Raw genomic sequence first — 23,387 nt, 5'->3', positions numbered from 1 at the left:
AGGCAGTGAGAGAGAGACATGTCAGACAACGACTCAAGGAGAGCCAGCACCCAGCAAAGCCGATAGGCGAAAGAGAGACTGAGACAGTTAAGAAGGAAGGTCTGAGAAAATAATGAATTTATACCTAGGGAGTTAGGGTTAGGGTTGTGCACAAAACGGGTTCTGTTAAAAAAATAAAAAGAAAAACTACGGTAAACGACGCCGTTCCGAGGGATATGTATATATAGCAGATTTATCGGTCGGTTCGGTGCAAGAATCGGTTTCAGATTTGCTTTCCGACTCGGCTCACCGGACTCGGCTCCATCGGTCGGCTTCAGCAGCGGTGCGGTATTGTCAGAGCCGGTCGTTTGGGTCGGCCACAGTCCGGTTGTGCACACCCCTATATAAAACCTGCCCTCTCCCCAAAAAAAAAAAGGAGAGGAATGAATGTAAATGATTTGTGATGGGAACATATGACAAGGTAAGTTTTGATGTAGAGAACACAAAATACAAGATAAGACTCATAGTATAAGTTCATAAACCTGGACCACTAGCCAAGATGGGAACTTGAGGATTCTAATCACAGACTTACCTGATCGGGCCGATAGGAGATTCGGGGAGCCCTCTGTACTCTGTCCCTTCCGATCTCTCTCTCTCTCTCTCTCTCTCTCTCTCTCTCTGTTATATAATTTTTTTTTTTTTAATTTCTTTACTCAGCGTTTTGCCTTATCTATATATCTATGGTGTGGCAAGGCACGTGCGGCCCTTTATTGTGAAAATTAATATAGTTTTTTTGGTTGAAAAAGTATGAAATCATGTAATTAAATTTAAAATAACTATTTGAATATATATGTACTATGACAATTTCTTACAACTTATTTGCTAAATGTAATATTTATTTACCAAAAAATGCTACAAAAAATGATAATGAATGTCATCATCTTTGGATAATATTTAAATTTTCGTAATGAATGATAATATATGCTACAATTTTTTTGAAGATCTTTATTAAATTAAATACTTACAATCATCTACAACGAAGATTTTGTTATTCATATTTCATTCTTTATTATCTTATTTTTGAGTCTAACTACTATATTTAGCTTACTTATTTTTAATGAATACCCTTTTAAGCAGGAAAATAAATTAAAAAAACAACAAAATAACAAAAGACATATGTCATCAAAGTTTCTATTAGATAAAATTATAAGTCTAGAAGATTAAACCTAATAAATTAGTGTTCTCTAGGTAATAAATAGAACACCATATATTATCATTCTAACTTTTCAAGCATGACTACCAGTCTACCACATAAAATTCAAAATACACAAAGAAATTTTTTGGGACATTAAAATTTAGTAGGAGTATATTAGACATTGCACAATGGAATATTTTAGGAATTATAAGATTTTGTTAGGGTTTAATTAAGAGAGAAACAATAGGGGTATATACTCATTTACAAAATATAAGCGATGAAATTATTCAACTTTAGTTTAGGAGGGAATGCAACTACCCCGAATATAAAGAAGGAAAGTGTTACTTCGTCAATTTGTGTGTGTTTTTATATTTTTATTTAAAAAAAAAAAAAAAAACTTGAAACAATGTGTTAAAAAAATCAAACTAAAAAAATTATGCATTAAACAATGAATTTTATTTCAACATATTGAATAAACCAAAAAAAAAAGTCTAGAAACACAACAAAAAGTCACGATATTTTTACAATATATTTATTTCTAGCTATGGTGGGTCCTAATCTGATATTTTATTATTTTATTTTAGAGTAATATTACGTCCACAATATTTTCATAATAAATCTTAAGTGGTAAATTGCTACTGGTTTTAAATTAAGCTAACCACTTTTAACCGTGCATTTAAAAATAAAATAAAAAGCCAACTGAAGAAAATTGTGCCTAAAACAATGAATTTTGACTTACTAAATTTGACTAAACAAAAAACCCATGGCTCCACCCAAAATTCTTACCAAATTGCATATTAATATGTCCCACGTAGGGGTGTCAATGTTCGACCCAACCCGCGAACACGACACGAACCCAACACGGTTTTTTTCGGGTTAGGGTTGGGCCTTAATGGGTTTGGGTCATAAACGGGTCAACCCAAAAGCGACACGATAAGAAACGTGTCATAAGCGGGTCAACCCGCGTAACCCGCAATAGACACGTTTGACACGTCAATTTATTTGTGTCAAACCCGAAATAACCCACTTAACACAACCCGTTTAACTCGTATAACATATAAATAATTATTTTATTTTACATTTGTCAAATACCTTTTATATACATAATATATTTTAAATTAAAAAAGAAAAGTAAGTAATTACAAAAATTTACAAGAGATATAACTGAAAATTAAAACTTCACAAACCATAAATCTCTAAACCTTACAAATCCTAAACCTCTAAACCTTCTTATAAATATCTTTTTATTTTTATTTTTTATTCCAGCCGTATTATTCTTCTCACGCTAATTCTCAACAGTCAAACTCAAGTGTAAACTCTCAAGCCGGTTATCTCTCTCTCTCTCTAATATGTTTTTTTTTTTTTTTTTTCTGCATGATGCTTTTCAGATTTTGTACAGTAAACTTTGAACCCATGTGCCTTGTGTTTTTCTTGATTGCATGATATGGTCCACTTGTTTTAGTTTCTTTGAATGATAATAAGACAACTTGATATTATATTATTATGCCTGTTGGCCATCTTATAAAGATGCGTTAAGATGCAAAAGCTGAAAAGCAACAAAAAGTGTATTTCATATGTTGCGGATTATAGAATTCATAACCCTTGGATCCATAACATCCGTATATCCATTAGTGAAAAACAACAAAAATTTAGATGTTATATTTAATATTATGCAGGTTGAAATGGGTTGTGTTATATTCATGTCAACCTAACACAATTCGTTTATTAAATGTGTCAAATGGGTTGGGTCAGGCCAACCCACCTTATTAATAAATCGGGTTAGGGTTAAAGGATCCTGACACGATTATTAAATGGGTCGGGTTAGGGTTGAGCCATTTAGTCTAATAACCCTACCTCGACATGACACGAACCCGACACGCTAACCCAAATTGACACCCCTAGTCCCACGTATAATAAGTGAAAACAAGGTCAAGATGGTCATAAATATGTTCAACCATTTTACCACATGTTGCAAAACATTACTTTCACTCGGAATTAATTTGTGGAGTAAATTTCCTTTTATTTAAAATAAGAAACCTTAAAACAATTTTTGAAGGACAGAATTGCCCATCGCCCCAGCTAATGCCTTTATGTCTCGTGTCCTATTACTGTTCTACACCAACAAGCACAGAACTCAATTCTATTCTCACATGCTTTCTCCAAAAAAAAAAAAAAAAATCTATTCTCACATGTCTAAAATCATGATCTTCCTTAACCATATGCTATATGTAACTGCTTAGTTATACTAAATATACTTATTACATATTGATTAAATTCTTAATTGCAGTTGCTAAAGTACCCATCAAAAGCTAAGACATGCCAAGTTAAGTCTTAACAAAGCAGATTTTGGTCACAAGTTTAAAGAAATGCTTAGGCAACCTTGACCATTGGATGATTTAGATTTAAAGGTCATAATCAAACTCTACAATTAATGATATCCAAAGCTCACCTATTAAGGAACACAAAGGAGATTAGCACCAAAACATTAGGCCATTTGCCTCACTGTATGCTCATCTCTCACTAGTGGCGGAGCCAAGATTTGAGTTGAGAGAGGGCAAAATTTATATATGATACACGCACTTACACACATTATGTGAATATATAATATTTGAGACCAATTTGAAAAATTAAAAGCTGTTTATTTAAATACTAAGTGATAGTTAATGTAATTATACCAAAAAAAAAAAAAAAAAAAAACTCTACCAAAAAATATGCTGATTCATAATATTGTATTTATTTATTGAGATAATTCTCACATGAATGATTTATTTTAAATTTTTTTAGAGCCAAAACTCAAGTTATAAATGAAACTATTAGTAGTTAGATAAATACTGAGTGTAATATATGTGAATTTCTATTATTTTGGTTAATGTGGACGCATAAAAGTTTCAAATTATAATATGGTAGGGACAAACTAAAAAATTCAGTATAAGGCATACTAATGGAGGACATAAGGTTCCTCAATGGTTCGTTTAGAAGTTGTGCTCTGTTTCAAGACCAAAAAAACAAAGTGACATTTAATAGACCCAAAAATAAAAAGTAGGTAGGGGTATTTAACAAGTATTAGCTATAATAGCTAAGAATATCTATAATTAAGAACTTTTGATGCACAATTAGAGGTTCATTAATTGCATAGCGTTTTCATCATAACATATCTTAGTAAATAATGTTGGTTAATTAAATGAGATGAGTCGTGTTTCCATTGTGTTTCATTCTCCACCACTAAATTTACCATTAAATTTTATCCTTAATGGCTAATTAAATTTGTCGTCAAGAGGGAGGGGTTGATTTTTGAGTATAGAATTCAACTTCAGTTACAACAAATTATCACTTTTAATACTAAATATTGGATATTTTCAGAGTGAGTTAGACACATTATTGTTTTTAATTTTATTTTTTACGAGAAAGTAAAAGATAAATAGAATAACGGATGAATCTAATATCACAACAAAACCAACAATTTGCCCATTTAATGATATTATGAGCGGTAGAGTTGTGGACCCATATGAACCCACCATTTTTATTTCATCACTCACAACTTGCCAGGTGGGCAAGTTATGGCAAAAGTTATGAATTTTGTTATGATATTGGCATTATTCTAGATGGATACTTCTAATTGGCTAGGTCTCTCTAACCTAGTCAAAATTATTAATAACAGTCAACTTGAGCAGTGTAATGACACCATCATGGTCATATGATTATATCATGTCAAATAAATTATGTGAAAGAAAGTGTATAGGAGAAAAAAAAAAAAAAGGAGAAAAAAAATTTAAAGTGCAAAGAAATGATAATAGTTGAAGCAGCAAGAGCCTAAATTTATTTATGGCTATAGGAATATAGGATGTTTTTCTTCACTATATTGTATTGATATGATTATAAAATTTATTTATTTTAGTAGAGGTGAGCTTAAATAATAAAAAAATTATAACGTATGATCTCTTTGTATCAGAATAAATTATCACAAGCACTAATAAGTATTTGTATGGTAATATGGAACAAACCAATGTTTACAAACTTAAAGTCATAAAGGGCATTTTACAGTTTCCCATCTTCTACAATGTTTATCAATTGAAAATTATGCTTTGTAATTTTTTTTATAAATAGCTATATTAAAACCATTAAAGTTTTTTTTTTCCCAAATTAAAGTAATTAAATGAGATTTTTGCTCAGGACACATTTGCATAATTTCCATTGACCCAATTTCTCAAACAACAAATGCATCCCGATATTAAACCCTCAGCATTGGATATTAACTTGTCCCATATGTAGTAAGTAAAAACAAAGGTAAGATGATTATAAATATGTTCAACTATTTGACTACATGTTGCAAAAAAATTGCCTTCACTCAAAATTAATTTGTGGAGTAAATTTTCTTTTTATTTAATAAGAAGCCCTTAAACATATTCTAAAAGACAACGAGTTAAATCCTCATCAAATTGCATATTACTTTTTCCCAGCATATAATAAGTAAAAACAAGGTCAAGATGGTCATAAATATGTTCAACCATTTTACTACATGTTGCAAAACATTGCTTCCAATCAGAATTAATTTGTGGAGTAAATTTCATTTTATTTAAAATAAGAAACCGTAAAACAAATTCTGAAAGACAAAAATGCCCATCAATCTAGCCAATGCCTTTATGCCACGTGTGTATGATTAGAGTATTTATACCAACAAGTACCGTACTCAATTCTATTGTCACATATCTGAAACCATGACCTTCCTTGACCATATGCTATATGTAACTGCTTAATTATATTTAATATACTTATTACATATTTATTAAATTCTTAATTGTGGTTGTTAAAGTATCCATCAAAAGTTAAGAAATACCAAATTTCCAAAGTGGAGGATACTTGAATCTCCCTCAGAGAAATCCCATTGATATTATGGGATCAGATCAGAGTCAAATGGTCTTTACTACTTGCCGAGACATAATAAAACCTCTGAATTTTGTTTTACCAGATGAAGTCTCATGCATATCAGCAGAAAATGGGTACTACAAAAAAATTGGCATGAACAAGAATAGAGCATTGCCAATAACTAAAAAACCCCAAAAAGGTTGTAAGAAATCTAATGTTGTTAAGGGTCAATGGACAGTTGAAGAAGACAGGTACAAAAGATTTCATTCCTCAATAAATAAATATATATACACATATATGGATAATTTTTACATTATTTAGATAAATTATTGTCTGACACGTTCAATATTCACACTCCATACCCATTGGACATTAGTTTGAAAAATATGAATTTTATGTGGATACTTGATATCCACACTTTGTAAATGATTATTCAATGTGTATGGAGTGTGAATGTTAAAAGTGTGAGACAATCAAGAACCTATTAATTATGTATTTTTCTTATCTATAAATCTAGCAATACAAAAAATTTCACAAATTTTTTCATGTTTTTACAACTATTGACTTGATTTATTATGATTTACGTATAATAAAAGTGATATCGATGATAAACCTATGTGAAACTAATATTACTACAATCACAACTTATCATATTAACAAGTTGTGAAAAAAGTTGTCAAATTTTGTGTTTCTCTAGTATTGCTCTTTTGTTATTCCCCATGTTTGGTTGTCTTTATCATGTATTGATGCATGTAAATACAGGCATTTGATTCAACTGGTTAAGCAATATGGAGTGAGAAAATGGTCTTATATTGCTCAAATGTTGCCTGGGAGGATAGGAAAGCAATGCCGAGAGAGATGGCATAACCATCTTAGACCAGACATCAAGGTTTTATTAATTTCTTTTTCATTGATTCTATATTATTCTATCTTTATCCCTACATGTTTTTATGGAATTCATTGATTAAAATGGAGATACAAATATGCATTTTTTAACACTAGAAACCATTGCATGAAAATGCCTTTTATTTTTGCTCATATTCTTTCGTTACTTTGCAGAAGGATACATGGAGTGAAGAGGAAGATAAGGTACTAATTCAGGCACATGCAGAGATTGGAAATAAATGGGCAGAGATTGCAAAGAGGTTGCCAGGGAGAACTGAAAACTCCATCAAGAACCATTGGAATGCAACCAAAAGAAGGCAATACTCGAAACGAAAATGTCGTTCAAAGTACCCTAGAGGCTCTCTTCTACAAGAATACATCAAGGGCTTGAACTTGGACCCATCAAACATGGTGCAAAACAGAAGAAAAACTTCTTCTAGTAATGCCACAGCCAATAACACCACCACTAAAACACCAACTCAGCTGCCCCAGTACACTGATCAGTTTTGCCCTAATGCTCGGTTGTTTCCAAACTATGATTTCAATGAGGTTCCAAACTTTTGTTTCGACGAAAACATGTTTCAGGAGAGCTGTAGTATCGATTCTCTTCTTGATGACATACCTAATAATGCTCCTATTATGGATGAGAACAATTTTGATGATCAAATGCCTTGTGGTCCTGTGGTTGATGAGAATATGCTGCATTGTGCTCCAGTAGTTGTGGATGAGAATGATTTTGACATGGATATTCCAGTTGATATGACTCCAGTGGTAGATTGTGGTGTGAAGAAGGAGCTGGATTTGGTGGAGATGATGTCTCAATTTAACGAAGCCAAATGTGTAAGCCCTTAGAAGCCAGTATATGCAATATACTTCAATTACAAAAATAAATTTACTATTTTGGCCTTCATAGTAAGGGGGTTTTAAGCAAATTTAGAGAGGGAGAGACTTCCTGCCACATTCAAGAAAAGACAATATTCAGTAGACGAAAAAGAAACAACATTAAACCAAATTTAAAGCAAAAGAACTAACATTTTTACTAGAAGAATTCAATATTATTTTTAATAACAATGAACAACAAAAACATGATTGGTTACCTGTTGCTTAGGAGAGATCCAAGTTAGAAAAAGCTCTCTTGATACTCTAACATAATGATAAGATCCTGCTAATATGATTGAAATCAAGAACACTTTGGTAGTTTCTTTGAGGGAAACTAGGCCTCCAAGACTTAAAGAACATAGCTAAAGGAAAGAAGAAGAAAAAGAGATAAGGAAGAAACAAAGGAAAAGAAGAACAAGTTTATACATTTCACATATGGTCCTTACAATTCATTCCCTAATCTATTTATACAATCTGATTCATCCACTAACTACTGCATAACAACTAATCACAATAACTACCTAACTAACTCCAACTCAGCTCTGCCATAACTACCTAACTCCAACTCAGCTCTGCCTTTAATTGCCTCCAGCTCAGCACAGCACAGTCTTAGCACGTGCACAGCTTCAGCCCTGCACCTCTTCAGCACTTGCACTACACACACATCAACATTCGTACACACAACAGAACCTACACCCATATAGCACCTATCACATAAACAAAGACCTTTTAGGATACAAAACTCCTTATAACCAAAAATGTTTCTAACAAATTGAGCATTCATCATGAAAATGAAAATTTTCAAAAAAGAAGGGTACTCCATGATTTTCACTTTCTTGTTTAACTCCTTTTCTAGAACTCACTAAGTGCAATGTTTAAAATAGGTGCTGCACTTAAATTTATATAGGCTTGAAGGTATGTTTTCATATGCAACGTCTAAGTTGTAAAATATTATTCATTAAGACAAGATATGCTCAAAAATTCTAACCCAACAACTATAACTATATTGTTCTTTGTTCCTATTTATTCTCCATATTTGCAAAGATATTGTAATATCACCTTCCTAAATTAGCTGAAACTCACAACTTTGAATGGATTATTTTTCAACGGCACAACAATTTTTCCTTCTTAAGCTTACGCAAGAGACAAGTAATTATGCTTAAAAGGTAAGGAAGAAAATTGGAGTGATGTTCAATACTCGTGCATGTAGGTGTGAGTTTCATTGGAGTGCATGTATCCAAAGAAAAAAAAAATCAGATTAATTAGAATTTGAAATATATGGATACAATTTATTATCATCATGTTAAGATATCAATTGATTTATATTTTATGTAGGTGGGATTTAATCACCCATAGATTATTCAAACATATTTATCGGTTAAAATAACTTGAACCCATTTATGTACTTTTTTTTTTTTTGATAAAGTCATTTACATACTTAATTAGACCTTAACTAATTAAGAGTTTTGTAATTCAACTAGTATCACTTAGGCTTTGGAGCAATGATGAAATCTAATTGGAATGCAGGGTCAGAAACCTTGTCTATATAATTAAATCCTTCTATTTCCAACTGTAAGTGAAATCTGATGTTTTGTTGTAAGAGCCACCTCCACAATTTTTTTCCCCCTCTCTTGGACGGTTGAGGAGGCATTCATTCAGGAGTAATTGACGGTACCTAAAAAAATCCAAAAACTATCAGCATCATCAAATCATGGAATTCTTTAATTTTTGCTAAACTATATCAAGGGTTAAATATACAATCTTAAGGCTTATCATCCAAAATGTAAAATTAAAATTAAAAAGTTAATCTTTACAAGTGTTTAATGTTTATCCCCTCCGAGTAAGTTGGACAGATTTCAGTACAACACAACTCTTTGAGATAATTAGGGTGTGATTCCATCCAAAAAAGAACTTTAATTAGTTTGTGTAATCTTGATATTGTAGATTATGCGCTGTTGTTATTCGATCTTGTTCTCTTTGCAAGAAATCTAGTCCACTACTAAAGTCCAATGACTATTGATTGCACAATTTTATCAAACTTTTGGGACCCCTTTGGCTTTCCCAAATAAACATTACTAAACTACAAAATTATTTTGATGCCATCAACAAACACCACAAAAAGTAATAAAAAGTTACCAAGCTATTGCTACTTATATCAGCCATTATTACTTCAATGTTTTGCTATTTTCAAACTAGGGAAGAGAAGAAAGCATCTACATTCTAGGAACTGGAAGAGTAAATGTAACATGCTAAACAGTAGGGAAATTTTTTTATCAGTTTAGATAAACATTAAATAGAAAACACAACAATTCTCAAAAAAAAAGAAAAAGAAAAAAAAAAAAAAAAACAAAACAAAGAGTTGCTCATAAATAAACACAAAAGTAAATACCACTTGACTTGTCTCTAACCCTTGCTAATATTAGAGCTATAGCATCTGATAAGTATGGCATGGCATAATTTGCAATACATGAGTTTGTCATCAACTCCAACACCCACTTCTCATACTCTACCCCAAGTCACTAGCAATAGTAAAAATCTTTCATGGACAAAAGGAAGCCATCCATTTCCTCTGATACCAAACAAAGATTAATTTCCTTTTTCTCTTAAAAAGAGAGTCTAATACAAGGGTGAGTAACTCATTCATATACACCAGTGATCTTCTCCTCAGTAGAGACATTCAGGCTGCCATTGATGTAATGGAATACTTAATGTTTCCACTAAAGAGAAGACCTGTGGTATGAAAAGGAAGATCACTACCCAATCAAGACATTGAGAGGATGGTCAAGGACACATAGAGATACGAGGCTAAAGATGATTGTTAAGAGTCTTGTAACTCAATTTATAGGCACCTTTAACAACAACATATACTTGTCCTAAACTTAGTTTCTATTCATGAGCTGAGATGTTAGGGGGGGTGTTTGGTACATGCACTTAAAAACTGAAAACATGTGCTTGAAAACATGTGTGGAAATACGTGTAAATGAAAAATGTGTAGAAATACATGTAATATTGTTTGAAAACTAAAAACATGTTTTTGAGTGAGTATACCATATAAGGCCTAGAATTTCCTAAGCCCAAGGACTCAGTAACAACTACTGAACTCAACTACAGAGGAGTGCTACATCAGCTCCTAGGATCTTGCAATATCCCAAACCACCATATATGGTTGATCTTTTCTATTGTATTCTGCTTGGGCCTAACCATTTGTGAAACGTTCTTACTTCATAGTTCCTAAAATTTACACTAATTTAGTTTGTCATCCGTAATTTTTATGAAGTTTATTCAAAACATTACACATTCTAACTTTCTATTTATTTCTAGATAATTTTTAACTGAAAAGTGTCAAACTTATTTTTAACAATTAATAAAGAATCTAGCGTGCATGTTATATGAATTTCATATAAAATTTAGAGAAAAAAATAATATATGCTCCAAATTATCAAGAACATGAGTCTCGCATTATGTGTTTACGTTACAAGACTATTTTATTTTAATTTTGTTTAGTTATGATTTATATTAACTTAATTTTTGAGATTTTAGTAATAGTTTTGACATGACTTTTACTATCACTTTGCTTCAAAATTTACAGATGAAATTGGATATGTTATACACCTTTTTTTGTTATTATTAATAAGGATGAAACAACACAAAATTCATATCATTTACTAATTCAATCAAATTGTTCTAGGCTCAACTTAACTCGGCCATGCTTAAAACAGCTAAGTGTCTGATTGGGAACAATAGACTGAAGTGGACAAAATGGACTAAACTAGACCAAATGGACTGAGTTGAACCAAATGGTCTGAATTGGACCAAAGTGGACCAAAAGGACTAAATGGACTGGACCTAAGAGACCAAAGTGGACCTAATGGAGCAAAAGGACTGAATGGACTAAAGTGTACCTAAGGGACCAAAGTGGACCAAAAAGAGCAAATGATTGAAGTGGACTGAATGGACCGAATGGGCTAAAGTTGACCTAAGGGACTGAAGTGGACCAAAATGGACCAAAAAGAGCGAATGACCAAAGTGGACTGAATGGACCGATGTGGACCAAAGTTGACTGAATGGACTGAAGTGGTCAAAATTGGATCGAAATGGATCTAATTGGACCAAATGAACTAAATTATACCGAAGTGGTTTGAAGGGATATTTTTAGAGTGAATTAGATACATTATTGTTTTTTGTTTTTTTGATTTGGTGAGACAATGAAAGATAAATGGAATAATGGATGAATCCAATACCACAATAAAATCCACAACTTGCCCATTTGTTGATATTATGAGTGGTGGAGTTGTAGACTTATATAGACCCAGCACTTTTATTTCATTGCTCACAACTTACTACGTGGGTAAGTTGTGGTAAAAGTTTTGGGACAAAATTGGCTTTTGCCATTTTTAAAAAAACAATCCAGCATCTTGCCTCCTTTCCCAAACTAATTAGGAAAATGCCTATCTTTTGAAACTCGACTTTCTCAAAATCAAATTAAAAAAAAAAAAAATGTAGAGGCCTATAGTGGCGTTTTAAGGAGCCTATAGTGACGTTTTAAGAACCTATAGTGGCGTTTTGTAACTCGATCTTCATGAACTCGAGTTCAATGCAAGTTTTTCCCTTTTTTTTTTTACCTATAACTCGAGTTCATGGAGCTCGAGTTACAAAACGCCACTATAGGCTTATTAAAACGTCACTATAGGCTCCTTAAAACGCCACTATAGGGCTTAACTCGATTTTGAGAAAGTCGAGTTTCAAAAAGGAGGCATTTCCCTAATTAGTTTGGGAAATGAGGCAAAATGCTGTATTGTTTTTTTAAAAAGGGCAAAGGCCATTTTTTTCCAAAAGTTTTGTTATGGTATTAGCATTATTCTAGACAGATACTTCTAATTGGCTAGCTCTCTCTAAGCTGTCCAAATTATTAGGATGCCTTTATTCTTGATTATATTATTCAAAAATAGTCAACTTGATTAGTGTAATGACACCAGCGTGGTCATATGATCGTATCAAATAAATTATGTGAAAGAACGTATATAAGAGAAAAAAAAAATCAAACGAAAAGTGCAAAGAAATAATAATAGTTGAAGCAACAAGAGCCTAAATTTATTTGTAGCTATAGGAATATAGGATGTTTTTCTTCACTATAATATATTGATATGATTATAAAAATTATTTATTTTAGTAAAGGTGAGCTTAAATAATATATAAAAAAAATTCTAACTTATGATTTCTTTGTATCGAAATAAATTATCACAAACACTAAAAAGTATTTGTGTGGTAATAACCAATGTTTAGGGGGAGTGTTAGTATAAGAGATATTTCTGTTAGGGGGAGTGTTTTTGTTTATGAGAGATGTAGTGAGGACTTTTTGTATATTTTCTTTTCTTTACTTTTTAGATACACTATTCTTACATTGTGATAGCAAACCTTGTACTCATTATTGATATATATATATATATATATATATATATTGAGGTTGTTATTACAGTTTCACCTATCTCTTCATGTGGTGTTTCTTTTCTCTCTTTATGCACATGCTTCTTATTAATTGTATGCAATCTTCTATTTCTGTTTCACACTAAGATGCCGTGATGAGTTTTGTTTAAAGTGTTTTAGAAATACAGGTTGTCAAAGTCTCTCTTGCCATGAACTCTCTTCTTGCAAAGTTTTTCAAGAATTTTGTGTTATGATAGATTTTATTGTATTCAACAAGTGAGTATGAGTTGAGTGATTTATGACTTCTCTCATATGTTCATTTGTTTGTTGTGGTTTTTTCACAGATTGCTAAAGGGGGAGATTTTTTGGATATATGTGAATCATGTTAGGAACATATGTCATCTAGAATTGTCAAATCATTTGAGAAAACGCACTTTACTTGTAATTAGGTAGATCTAGGATGTGTTTAATACTTCAAGCAACAAGAGTTCAAGTCCAAATGTTAAAGCCATGCAAATCTGTCCAAGAATCAAGTGAAGAAGTACTGTATTTTAAAGCTCAACAGATAGTATCTATCGAGATTTAAAAGGCCTGTTTAGCCCGATGCTCGACAGCTGCTCGATAGATAACCTATCTATCAAGATTTACAAAAATCAGTTTTTCATATCTGATTTTACACATATCCGTGTATACTTATTTAGGCTTTCTTGTCTCACAACCCTAAACATATATAAGGTTTATTTTAAGGGCTGTCACACAGGTTGCAAGTTTATGAAACTTGATGCAAAGGTTTTGTTCAAGCAAATTGTGACCAGAGACAGAACTTGCCCTAGTTCATCTTTCTCTTGAAGAAGCTGTTGTGTTTGTACGCCATAGGGTGTAACCAAAGAGTTTCATGATCTTCATCATGTGGATGAACTGAAGAACTTTGCAGCCAACATCCTTCTCAAGTTGGTGTGTTAGTCACGTACTTAAATCCGTGCATCGATTAGTTAGTCACGCACTTGGAGCTATGCATTGAAAATGAGAGATTGTCACTACAAAACAAGTCTAATTGGGTATTGGGGTAAAGGTTCAATTGTTGGTTGGTATATGGTATTAGGATTCCTTTACTTGTAACCGCTTATTATGATAATAGTGGATTCTTGGGAGTAGTGACCTTAAATTCATCCGGTTGGGTTTTTGCCTTGGAGGTTTTCCTCATTCGTAAATAAATCACAGTATCAATTTTATTTTCCGCTGCATATTAACTTAGTGATTTGTTTGTGCTACCACGCGTATTGCATGTTAATCGGATTAAATAATTAACTTGGCTAAATTAATTAGTTAAATCATCATAAGGGGTCAATATATTTTTGGCCTATTAAAATGTATCCCGGTTTTAAATCCTCAACATTGAATATTAACTTGTCCCATATGTAGTAAGTAAAAACATGAGTAAGATGACCACATCATTAGATATTAACTGGTCCCATATGTAGTAAGTAAAAACAAAGGTCATGATCATCATAAATATGTTCAACCATTTCACTACATGCTGCAAAAAAGTTACCTTCACTCAAAATTAATTTGTGGAGTAAATTTTCTTTTTATTTAATAAAAGCCCTTAAACATATTGTAATAGGCAACGAGTTAAATCCTCATAAAATTGCATATAAATTTTTCCCGCATATAGTAAGTAAAAACAAGGTCAAGATGGTCATAAATATGTTCAACCATTTTACTACATGTTGATGTTGCAAAACATTGCTTCCACTCAGAATTAATTTGTGGAGTAAATTTCATTTTATTCAAAATAAGAAACCACAAAACAAATTCTAAAAGACGAAAATGCCCATCAATCTAGTGAATGCCTTTATGCCATGTGTCGGATTAGAGTATTTAATATTAATTTACACCAACAAGTACCGTACTCAATTCTTTTTTCTTTTTTTTTGATACGTACCGTACTCAATTCTATTCTCACATATCTGAAACCATGACCTTCATTGACCATATGCTATATTTATTAAATTCTAAATTGCAGTTGTTAAAGTATCCATCAAAAGCTAAGAAATACCAAATTAAGTCTTAACAAAGCAAATTTTGGTCACCATTGGATGATTTAGATTTAAAGGTCATGATCGACCACTACAATTAATGACATCTAAAGCTCACCTATTAAGTAACACGAACCAAAATTGGAGGATAATGGTGGGCACGGTCATGTTGTGGACAATTCCCAAAGTGGAGGATACTTGAATCTCTCCCTCAGAGAAAAAGCTCTCTTGATACTCTTAACATAAACAAAGACCTTCTTTTAGGATTTTGATCAGCTTTGGTACAAAACTCCTTATAACCAAAAATGTTTCGAATAAGTTGAGCATTCAAAATGAAGATGAAAATTTTCAAAAAAGAAGGGTATTCCATGATTTTCACTTTCTAGTTTAACTCCTTTTCTAGGACTCACTAGGTGCAATGTTTAAAATGGGTGCTGCACTTAAATTTATATAGGCCTGAAGGTTTGTTTTCATATGCAACGTCTAAGTTGTAAAATATTATTCATTAAGACATGATATGCTCAACAACTATAACTATATTGTTCTTTGTTCCTATTTATTCTCCATATTTGCAAAGATATTGTAATATCACCTTCCTAAATTAGCTGAAACTCACAACTTTGAATGGATTATTTTTCAATTGCACACCAATTTTTCCTTCCTAAGCTTACACAAGAGACAAGTAATTATGCTTAAAAGGTAAGGAAGAAAATTGGAGTGATGTTCAATACTCATGCATGTATTCACTAAAAAGGTGTGAGTTTCATTGGAGTGCATGTATCTGAAGAAAAAAAAAAATTCCAGATTAACTAGAATTTGAAATATATGGATACAATTTATTATCATCATGTTAAGATATCAATTGATTTATATTTTATGTAGGTGGGATTTAATCACCCATAGATTATTCAAACATATTTATCGGTTAAAATAACTTGAACCCATTTACGTACTTTTTTTTTTTTTGGATAAATTCATTTACATACTTAATTAGACCTTAACTAATTAAGAGCGTTGTAATTCAACTAGTGTCACTTATGCTTTGAAACAATGATGAAATCTAATTGGAATGCAGGGCCAGAAACCTTGTGAATATAATTAAATCCTTCTCTTTCCAACTGTAAGTGAAATCTGATGTTTTTTTGTAAGAACCACCTCCACAATTTTTTTCCCCCTCTCATGGATGGTTGAGGAGGCATTCATTCAGGAGTAATTGATGGTACCTAAAAAAATCCAAAAACTATTAGCATCATCAAATCATGGAATTCTTTAATTTTTGCTAAACTATATCAAGGGTTTAATATACAATCTTAAGGCTTATCATCCAAAATGTAAAATTAAAATTAAAAAGTTAATCTTTACAAGTGTTTAATGTTTATCCCCTCCAAGTAAGTTGGACAGATCTCAGTAAAACACAACTCTTTGAGATAATTAGGGTGTGATTCCATCCAAAAAAGAACTTTGATTAGTTTGTGTAATCTTGATATTGTAGATTATGTGCTGTTGTTATTCGATCTTGTTCCCTTTGCAAGAAAACTAGTCCACTACCAAAGTCCAATGACTATTGACTGCACAATTTTATCAAACTTTTCGGACCCCTTCGACTTTCCCAAATAAACATTATTGAACTACAAAATTATTCTAATGCCATCAACAAACACCAAAAAAGGTAATAAAAAGTACCAAGCTATTGCTACTCATATCAGCCATTATTACTTCAATGTTTTGCTATTTTCAAACTGGGGAAGAGAAGAAAGCATCTACATTCTGGAACTGGAAGAGTAAATGTAACAGGCCAAACAGTGGGGAAATTTTTTTATCAGTTTAGATAAACATTAAATAGAAAACCCAACAAAACAAAGAGTTGCTAATAAATAAACACAAAAGTAAATACCACTAGACTTGTCTCTAACCCTTGCTATCTGATAAGTATGGCATGGCATAATTTGCAATACATGAGTTTGTCATCAACTCCAACACCCACTTCTCATACTCTACCCCAAGTCACTAGTAATAGTAAAAATCTTTCATGGACAAAAGGAAGCCATCCATTTCCTCTAATACCAAACAAAGATTAATTTCCTTTTTCTCTCAAAAAGAGAGTCTAATACAAGGGTGAGTAATTCATTCATATACACCAATGATTCTCTCCTCAGTAGAGACATTAAGGCTGCCATTGATGTAATGGAATACTTAATGTTTCCACCGAAGAGAAGACCTGTGGTATGAAAAGGAAGATTAATACCCAATCAAGATATTGAGAGGATGGTCAAGGACGCATAGAAATACGAGGCTAAAGATGATTGTCAAGAGCCTTGTAACTCAATTTATGGGCACCTTTAACAACAACATATACTTGTCCTAAACTTAGTTTCTAATTCATGAGCTGAGAAGTTAGAATTTCCTAAGCCCAAGGACTTGGTAACAACTACTGAACTCAACTACAGAGAAGTGCTACATCAGCTCCTAGGATCTTGCAATATCCCAAACCACCATATATGGATGATCTTTTCTATTGTATTCTGCTTGGGCCTAACCATTTGTGAAACGTTCTTACTTCTTAGTTCCTAAAATTTACGCTAATTTAGTTTGTCATCCTTAATTTTTATGAAGTTCATTCAAAACATTACACATTACACATTCTAACTTTCTATTTATTTCTAGATAATTTTTATCTATTTATTTCTATAACGTGCATGTTATACGAATTCCATATAAACTTTAGAGAAAAAATAATATATTCTCCAAATTATCAAGAACGTGAGTCCTGCATTACGTGTTTATGTTAAAAGACTATTTTATTTTAATTTTGTTCTGTTATGATTTATATTAACTTAATTTTTGAGATTTTAGTAATAGTTTTTGTAGGGGTGGGGGCCCAAGATCATATATTGGGCCTTAGGTTTTGTCCGAGAACATTAATAGGTCCGAGGAGGAGCAAATAATTATTAGATGTTCCCACTTAAAGTCTCATAAGTTGGGAACAAATGAAAGGATTGTCCAAAGAGGAACTCCTCCTCGGACATGATAAATATAGTTCAAAGTATGTACTCCAGCAATTAGAGTGATCCTCCAATGATAGGGACATGCCTCATGAACATACGAGAAAGAAGGAAACCTAAAAATATCTAAGGGATAGCTACCACCACTGCATTAAATGCACTGCAGCTACTTTTCTGGCTACATTTATGTGGAGAAAACCTCTGAACAGTGCTACCTTGTCTACCACAACTAACAGAAAACCAAAGAGAGTATCTGACGGGACAGGTACTCAAGTAAGGGCTCGGATGATCAACAGGTGTAGGATGAAGATGGTCCAAAGGAGGATATATAATGTGAAAGACTCTTCATGGAGAGGGGATCGGAAAAAAGGGGAGAGAAAATATTGTAGTAATCTAAATTATTTTTGTATCCAATTGTGATTAATTTATACAAGGAGTACCTCCTCGGATTGAAAATATATTAAGATCAAGTCTCTTGTTTGTGTTTTACAGTCGTTCAAATTAAATCTATCTGTTGTTCAATTCATTAAGGCCTAGTTCTTCAACCCACTCTCTATAAATTTATTGTATTGGGTTCATTGGGCCAACATCCCATACTTTTTGGGCTTGGACTGTAAATTGAGACCCTACAGTTTTAACATGACTTTTACTAGCACTTTGCTTCAAAATTTAGGGATGAAATTGGATATGTTATCCACCTTTTTTTGTTATTATTAAAAAGGATGAAACAACACAAAATTCATATCATTTACTAATTCAATCAAATTGTTCTAGACTCAACTTAACTTAGGCATGCTTAAAACAGCTAAGTGTCTGTTTGGGAACAATAGATTAAAGTGGACAAAATGGACTAAACTAGACCAAATGGACGAAGTTGAACCAAATGACCTGAATTGGACCGAAGTGGACCAAAAGGACCGAATGAATTGGACCTAAGAGACCAAAGTGGACCTAATGGAGCAAAATGACCGAATGGACTAAAGTGTACCTAATGGACCGAAGTAGACCAAAATGGACCAAAAAGAGTGAATGACCAATGTGGACTGAATGGACCCAGTGGACTAAAGTAGACCTAAGGGACTGAAGTGGACCAGAATGGACCAAAAAGAGCGAATGACCAAAGTGGACTGAATGAATTGAAGTGGTCAAAACTAGATCGAAATGGATCTAATTGGACCAAATGAACTAAATTGAACCAAAGTGGTTTGAAGGGATATTTGTAGAGTGAATTAGATTCATTTTTGTTGTTGTTGTTGTTGTTGTTTTTTTTTTTTTTTTTTTTTTGGTGAGACGACGAAAGATAAATGGAATAATGGATGAATCCAATACCCCAATAAAATCCACAACTTGCCCATGTGTTGATATTATGAGTGGTGGAGTTGTAGACTTATATAGACCCACCACTTTTATTCCATTGCTCACAACTTGCTACGTGGGTTGGTTGTGGCAAAAGTTTTGTTAAGGTATTAGCATTATTCTAGATGGATACTTCTAATTGGCTAGCTCTCTCTAAGCTGTCCAAATTATTAGGATGCCTTTATTCTTGAATATATTTGTCAAAAACAATCAACTTGATTAGCGTAATGACACCAGCATGGTCATATGATCATTTCAAATAAATTATGTGAAAGAAAGTATATAAGAGAAAAAAAAAAAATCAAACGAAAAGTGCAAAGAAATAATAATAGTTGAAGCAACAAGAGCCTAAATTTATTTTTAGCTATAGGAATATAGGATGTTTTTCTTCACTATAATATATTGATATGATTATAAAAATTATTTATTTTAGTAAGGGTGAGCTTAAATAATAAATAAATAAAAATTCTCACTTATGATTTCTTTGTGTCGAAATAAATTATCACAAACTCTAATAAGTATTTGTGTGGTAATAACCAATGTTTACAAACTTAAAGTCATAAAGAGCATTTTTACAGTTTCCTCATCTTCTACAAGGTTTATCAATTGCAAATTATTCTTGTAAATTTTTTTTATAAATTGCAATATTAAAACAATTAAAGTTTTTTTCTTTACAAATTTAAGTAATTAAATGAGATTTTTGCTTAGCACACATTTGCATAATTTCCATTGACCCAATTTCTCAAACAACAAATGCATCCCGGTTTTAAATCCTCAGCATTGAATATTAACTTTTCCCATATGTAGTAAGTAAAAACATAAGTAAGATTATCACAGCATTAGATATTAACTAGTCCCATATGTAGTAAGTAAAAACAAAGTTCATGATCATCATAAATATGTTCAACCATTTGACTACATGCTACAAAAAAGTTACCTTCACTCGAAATTAATTTGTGGAGTAAATTTTCTTTTTATTTAATAAGAAGCCCTTAAACATATTCTTAAATACAACTAGTTTTTTTTTTTGGAGAGATAATTACAACATGCTACTAATCCCACAGTTTGAACCCTTTCTCTCTTAAACCCTCCCGAGTACTTTGTACATGAGGTGTCAATTTAGTTACAAGACTCTTGATAAAAGACTACTGGTTAAATCCTCATCAAATTGCATATTAATTTTTCCCGCATTATATAGTAAGTAAAAACAAGGTCAAGATGGTCATAAATATGTTCAACCACTTTACTACATGTAGCAAAACATTGCTTCCACTCAGAATTAATTTGTGGAGTAAATTTCATTTTATTTAAAATAAGAAACCATAAAACAAATTTTGAAAGACAAAAATGCCCATCAATCTAGCCAATGCCTTTATGACATGTGTCCGATTAGAGTATTTATACCAACAAGGACCGTACTCAATTCTATTCTCACGTCTGAAACCATGACCTTCATTGACCATATGCTATATGTAACTGCTTAATTATATTTAATATACTTATTACATATTTATTAAACTCTTAATTACAGTAGTTAAGTATCCATCAAAAGCTCAGAAATACCAAATAAGTCTTAAAAAAGCAAAATTTGGTCACCATTAGATTTAAAGGTCATGTTCGACCACTCCTCATCTCTCCCTCTCTCTCTAATGGAGCTTGACACAAAATTTAGGGAAAATCTTGCTTCACAACCAATGCTTTTGTCTGATAATTACTTAAAGTCCTATATGAAAGATGATTTCTCCTTTGAAGCTCCTTCATCAAAGGGTTTCTTGCAAGATTTTCACCATCTTGATCAGTTTCAAACTATTGGGTCTTCATCAAATCCCATCTTTGGGGTGCAAACTCAGTGTTATGATACATTGAATAACAATTTGGCATATGGGTGCACCTCAACTGATTTTGATATTTACGAGTGTAAGCCATTTATGGATAATGGTGGGCATGGTCATGTTATGGACAATTTCGAGAGTGGAGGATACTTGAATCTCCCTCAGAGAAATCCCATTGATATTATGGGATCAGATCGGAGTCATGTGATCTTTACTAGCCAAGACATAATAAAACCTCTGAATTTTGTTGTACCAGATGAAGTCTCATGCATAACAGCGGAAAATGGGTACTACAAAAAAATTGGCATGAACAAAAATAGAGCATTGCCAACAACTAAAAAACCACAAAAAGGTCGTAAGAAATCTAATGTTGTTAAGGGTCAATGGACAGTTGAAGAAGACAGGTACAAAAGATTTCATTCCTCAATATATATATATACATATATATATATATAGATAATTTTTACATTATCTAGGTAAATTATTGTCTGACACTTTCAATATTCACACTCCATACACATTGGATATTAGTTTGAAAATATGAATTCTATGTGGATACTTGATGTCCACACTTCGTATATGATTGTCCAATGTGTATGGAGTGTGAATATTAAGAGTGTGAGACAATCAAAATCCTATCAATTATGTATTTTTGTTATCAATAAATCTAGCAACACAAAATTTTCGTGTTTTTACAACTGTTGACTTGATTTATTATGATCTGTGTATAATAAAAGTGATATTGGTAATAAACCTATATGAAAGTAATATTACTTCAATCACAACTTATCATATTAACAAGTTGTGAAAAAGTTGTCAAACTTTGTGTTTCTGTAGTATTGCTCTTTTGTTATTCCCCATGTTTGGTTGTCTTTATCATGTATTGATCCATGTAAATACAGGATTTTGATTCAACTGGTTAAGCAATATGGAGTGAGAAAATGGTCTTATATTGCTCAAATGTTGCCTGGGAGGATAGGAAAGCAGTGCCGAGAGAGATGGCATAACCATCTTAGACCAGACATCAAGGTTTTATTAATTTCTTCTTGATTGATTCTATATTATTCTATCTTTACCCCTACATGTTTTTATGGAATTCATTGATTAAATGGAGATACAAATATGCAATTTTTAACACTAGACACCAATGCATGAAAATGTCGTTTATTTTTGCTCGTATTCTTTCGTTACTTTGCAGAAGGATACATGGAGTGAAGAGGAAGATAAGGTACTAATTCAGGCCCATGCAGAGATTGGAAATAAATGGGCAGAGATTGCAAAGAGGTTGCCTGGGAGAACTGAAAACTCCATCAAGAACCATTGGAATGCAACCAAAAGAAGGCAATACTCGAAACGAAAATGTCGTTCAAAGTACCCTAGAGGCTCTCTTTTACAAGAATACATCAAGGGCTTGAACTTGGACCCATCAAACATGGTGCAAAACAGAAGAAAAACTTCTTCTAGTAATGCCACAGCCAATAACACCACCATTAAAACACCAACTCAGCTGCCACAGTCCACTGACCAGTTTTCCCCTAATGCTCGGTTGGTTCCAAACTATGATTTCAATGAGGTTCCGGACTTTTGTTTCGACGAAAACATGTTTCAGGAGAGCTGTAGTATCGATTCTCTTCTTGATGACATACCTAACAATGCTCCTATTATGGATGAGAACAATTTTGATGATCAAATGCCTTGTGGTCCTGTGGTTAATGAGAATATGCTGCATTGTCCTCCAGTAGTTGTGGATGAGAATGACTTTGACATGGATATTCCAGTTGATATGACTCCAGTGGTAGATTGTGATGTGAAGAAGGAGCTGGATTTGGTGGAGATGATGTCTCAAGTTAATGAAGCCAAATGTGTAAGCCCTTAGGAATTTGGCTTCAGAGTTCCCTTTTTTTCTTATGCCATTGGCTGAAAGTTTTTTTCC

General features: G+C 32.4%; 2 protein-coding genes across 2 annotated transcripts; both read left to right on the top strand.

Moving 5' to 3' along the window:
* The first annotated feature begins 4,115 nt into the window (after positions 1–4,115).
* Positions 4,116–7,861, top strand: LOC115964335 (transcription factor MYB98-like). The gene is made up of 5 exons (XM_031083669.1): positions 4,116–4,140; positions 6,003–6,288; positions 6,800–6,926; positions 7,097–7,541; positions 7,623–7,861. Exons 1-5 carry the CDS (start codon positions 4,116–4,118, stop codon positions 7,772–7,774), a joined length of 1,035 nt encoding a protein of 344 aa, XP_030939529.1. The 3' UTR covers positions 7,775–7,861.
* Positions 7,862–21,235: 13,374 nt separating this feature from the next.
* Positions 21,236–23,387, top strand: LOC115964334 (transcription factor MYB98-like). Its single transcript, XM_031083668.1, has 3 exons — positions 21,236–21,858; positions 22,357–22,483; positions 22,653–23,387. The coding sequence occupies exons 1-3, from the start codon at positions 21,236–21,238 to the stop codon at positions 23,328–23,330; spliced, it is 1,428 nt and encodes a 475-aa protein (XP_030939528.1). The 3' UTR covers positions 23,331–23,387.

Source organism: Quercus lobata, chromosome 10, assembly GCF_001633185.2.
Source record: "Quercus lobata isolate SW786 chromosome 10, ValleyOak3.0 Primary Assembly, whole genome shotgun sequence".
Taxonomy (NCBI): domain Eukaryota; kingdom Viridiplantae; phylum Streptophyta; class Magnoliopsida; order Fagales; family Fagaceae; genus Quercus; species Quercus lobata.
Note: the sequence above shows the minus strand (reverse complement) of the source record. Positions and strands in the feature narration are given on the sequence as shown.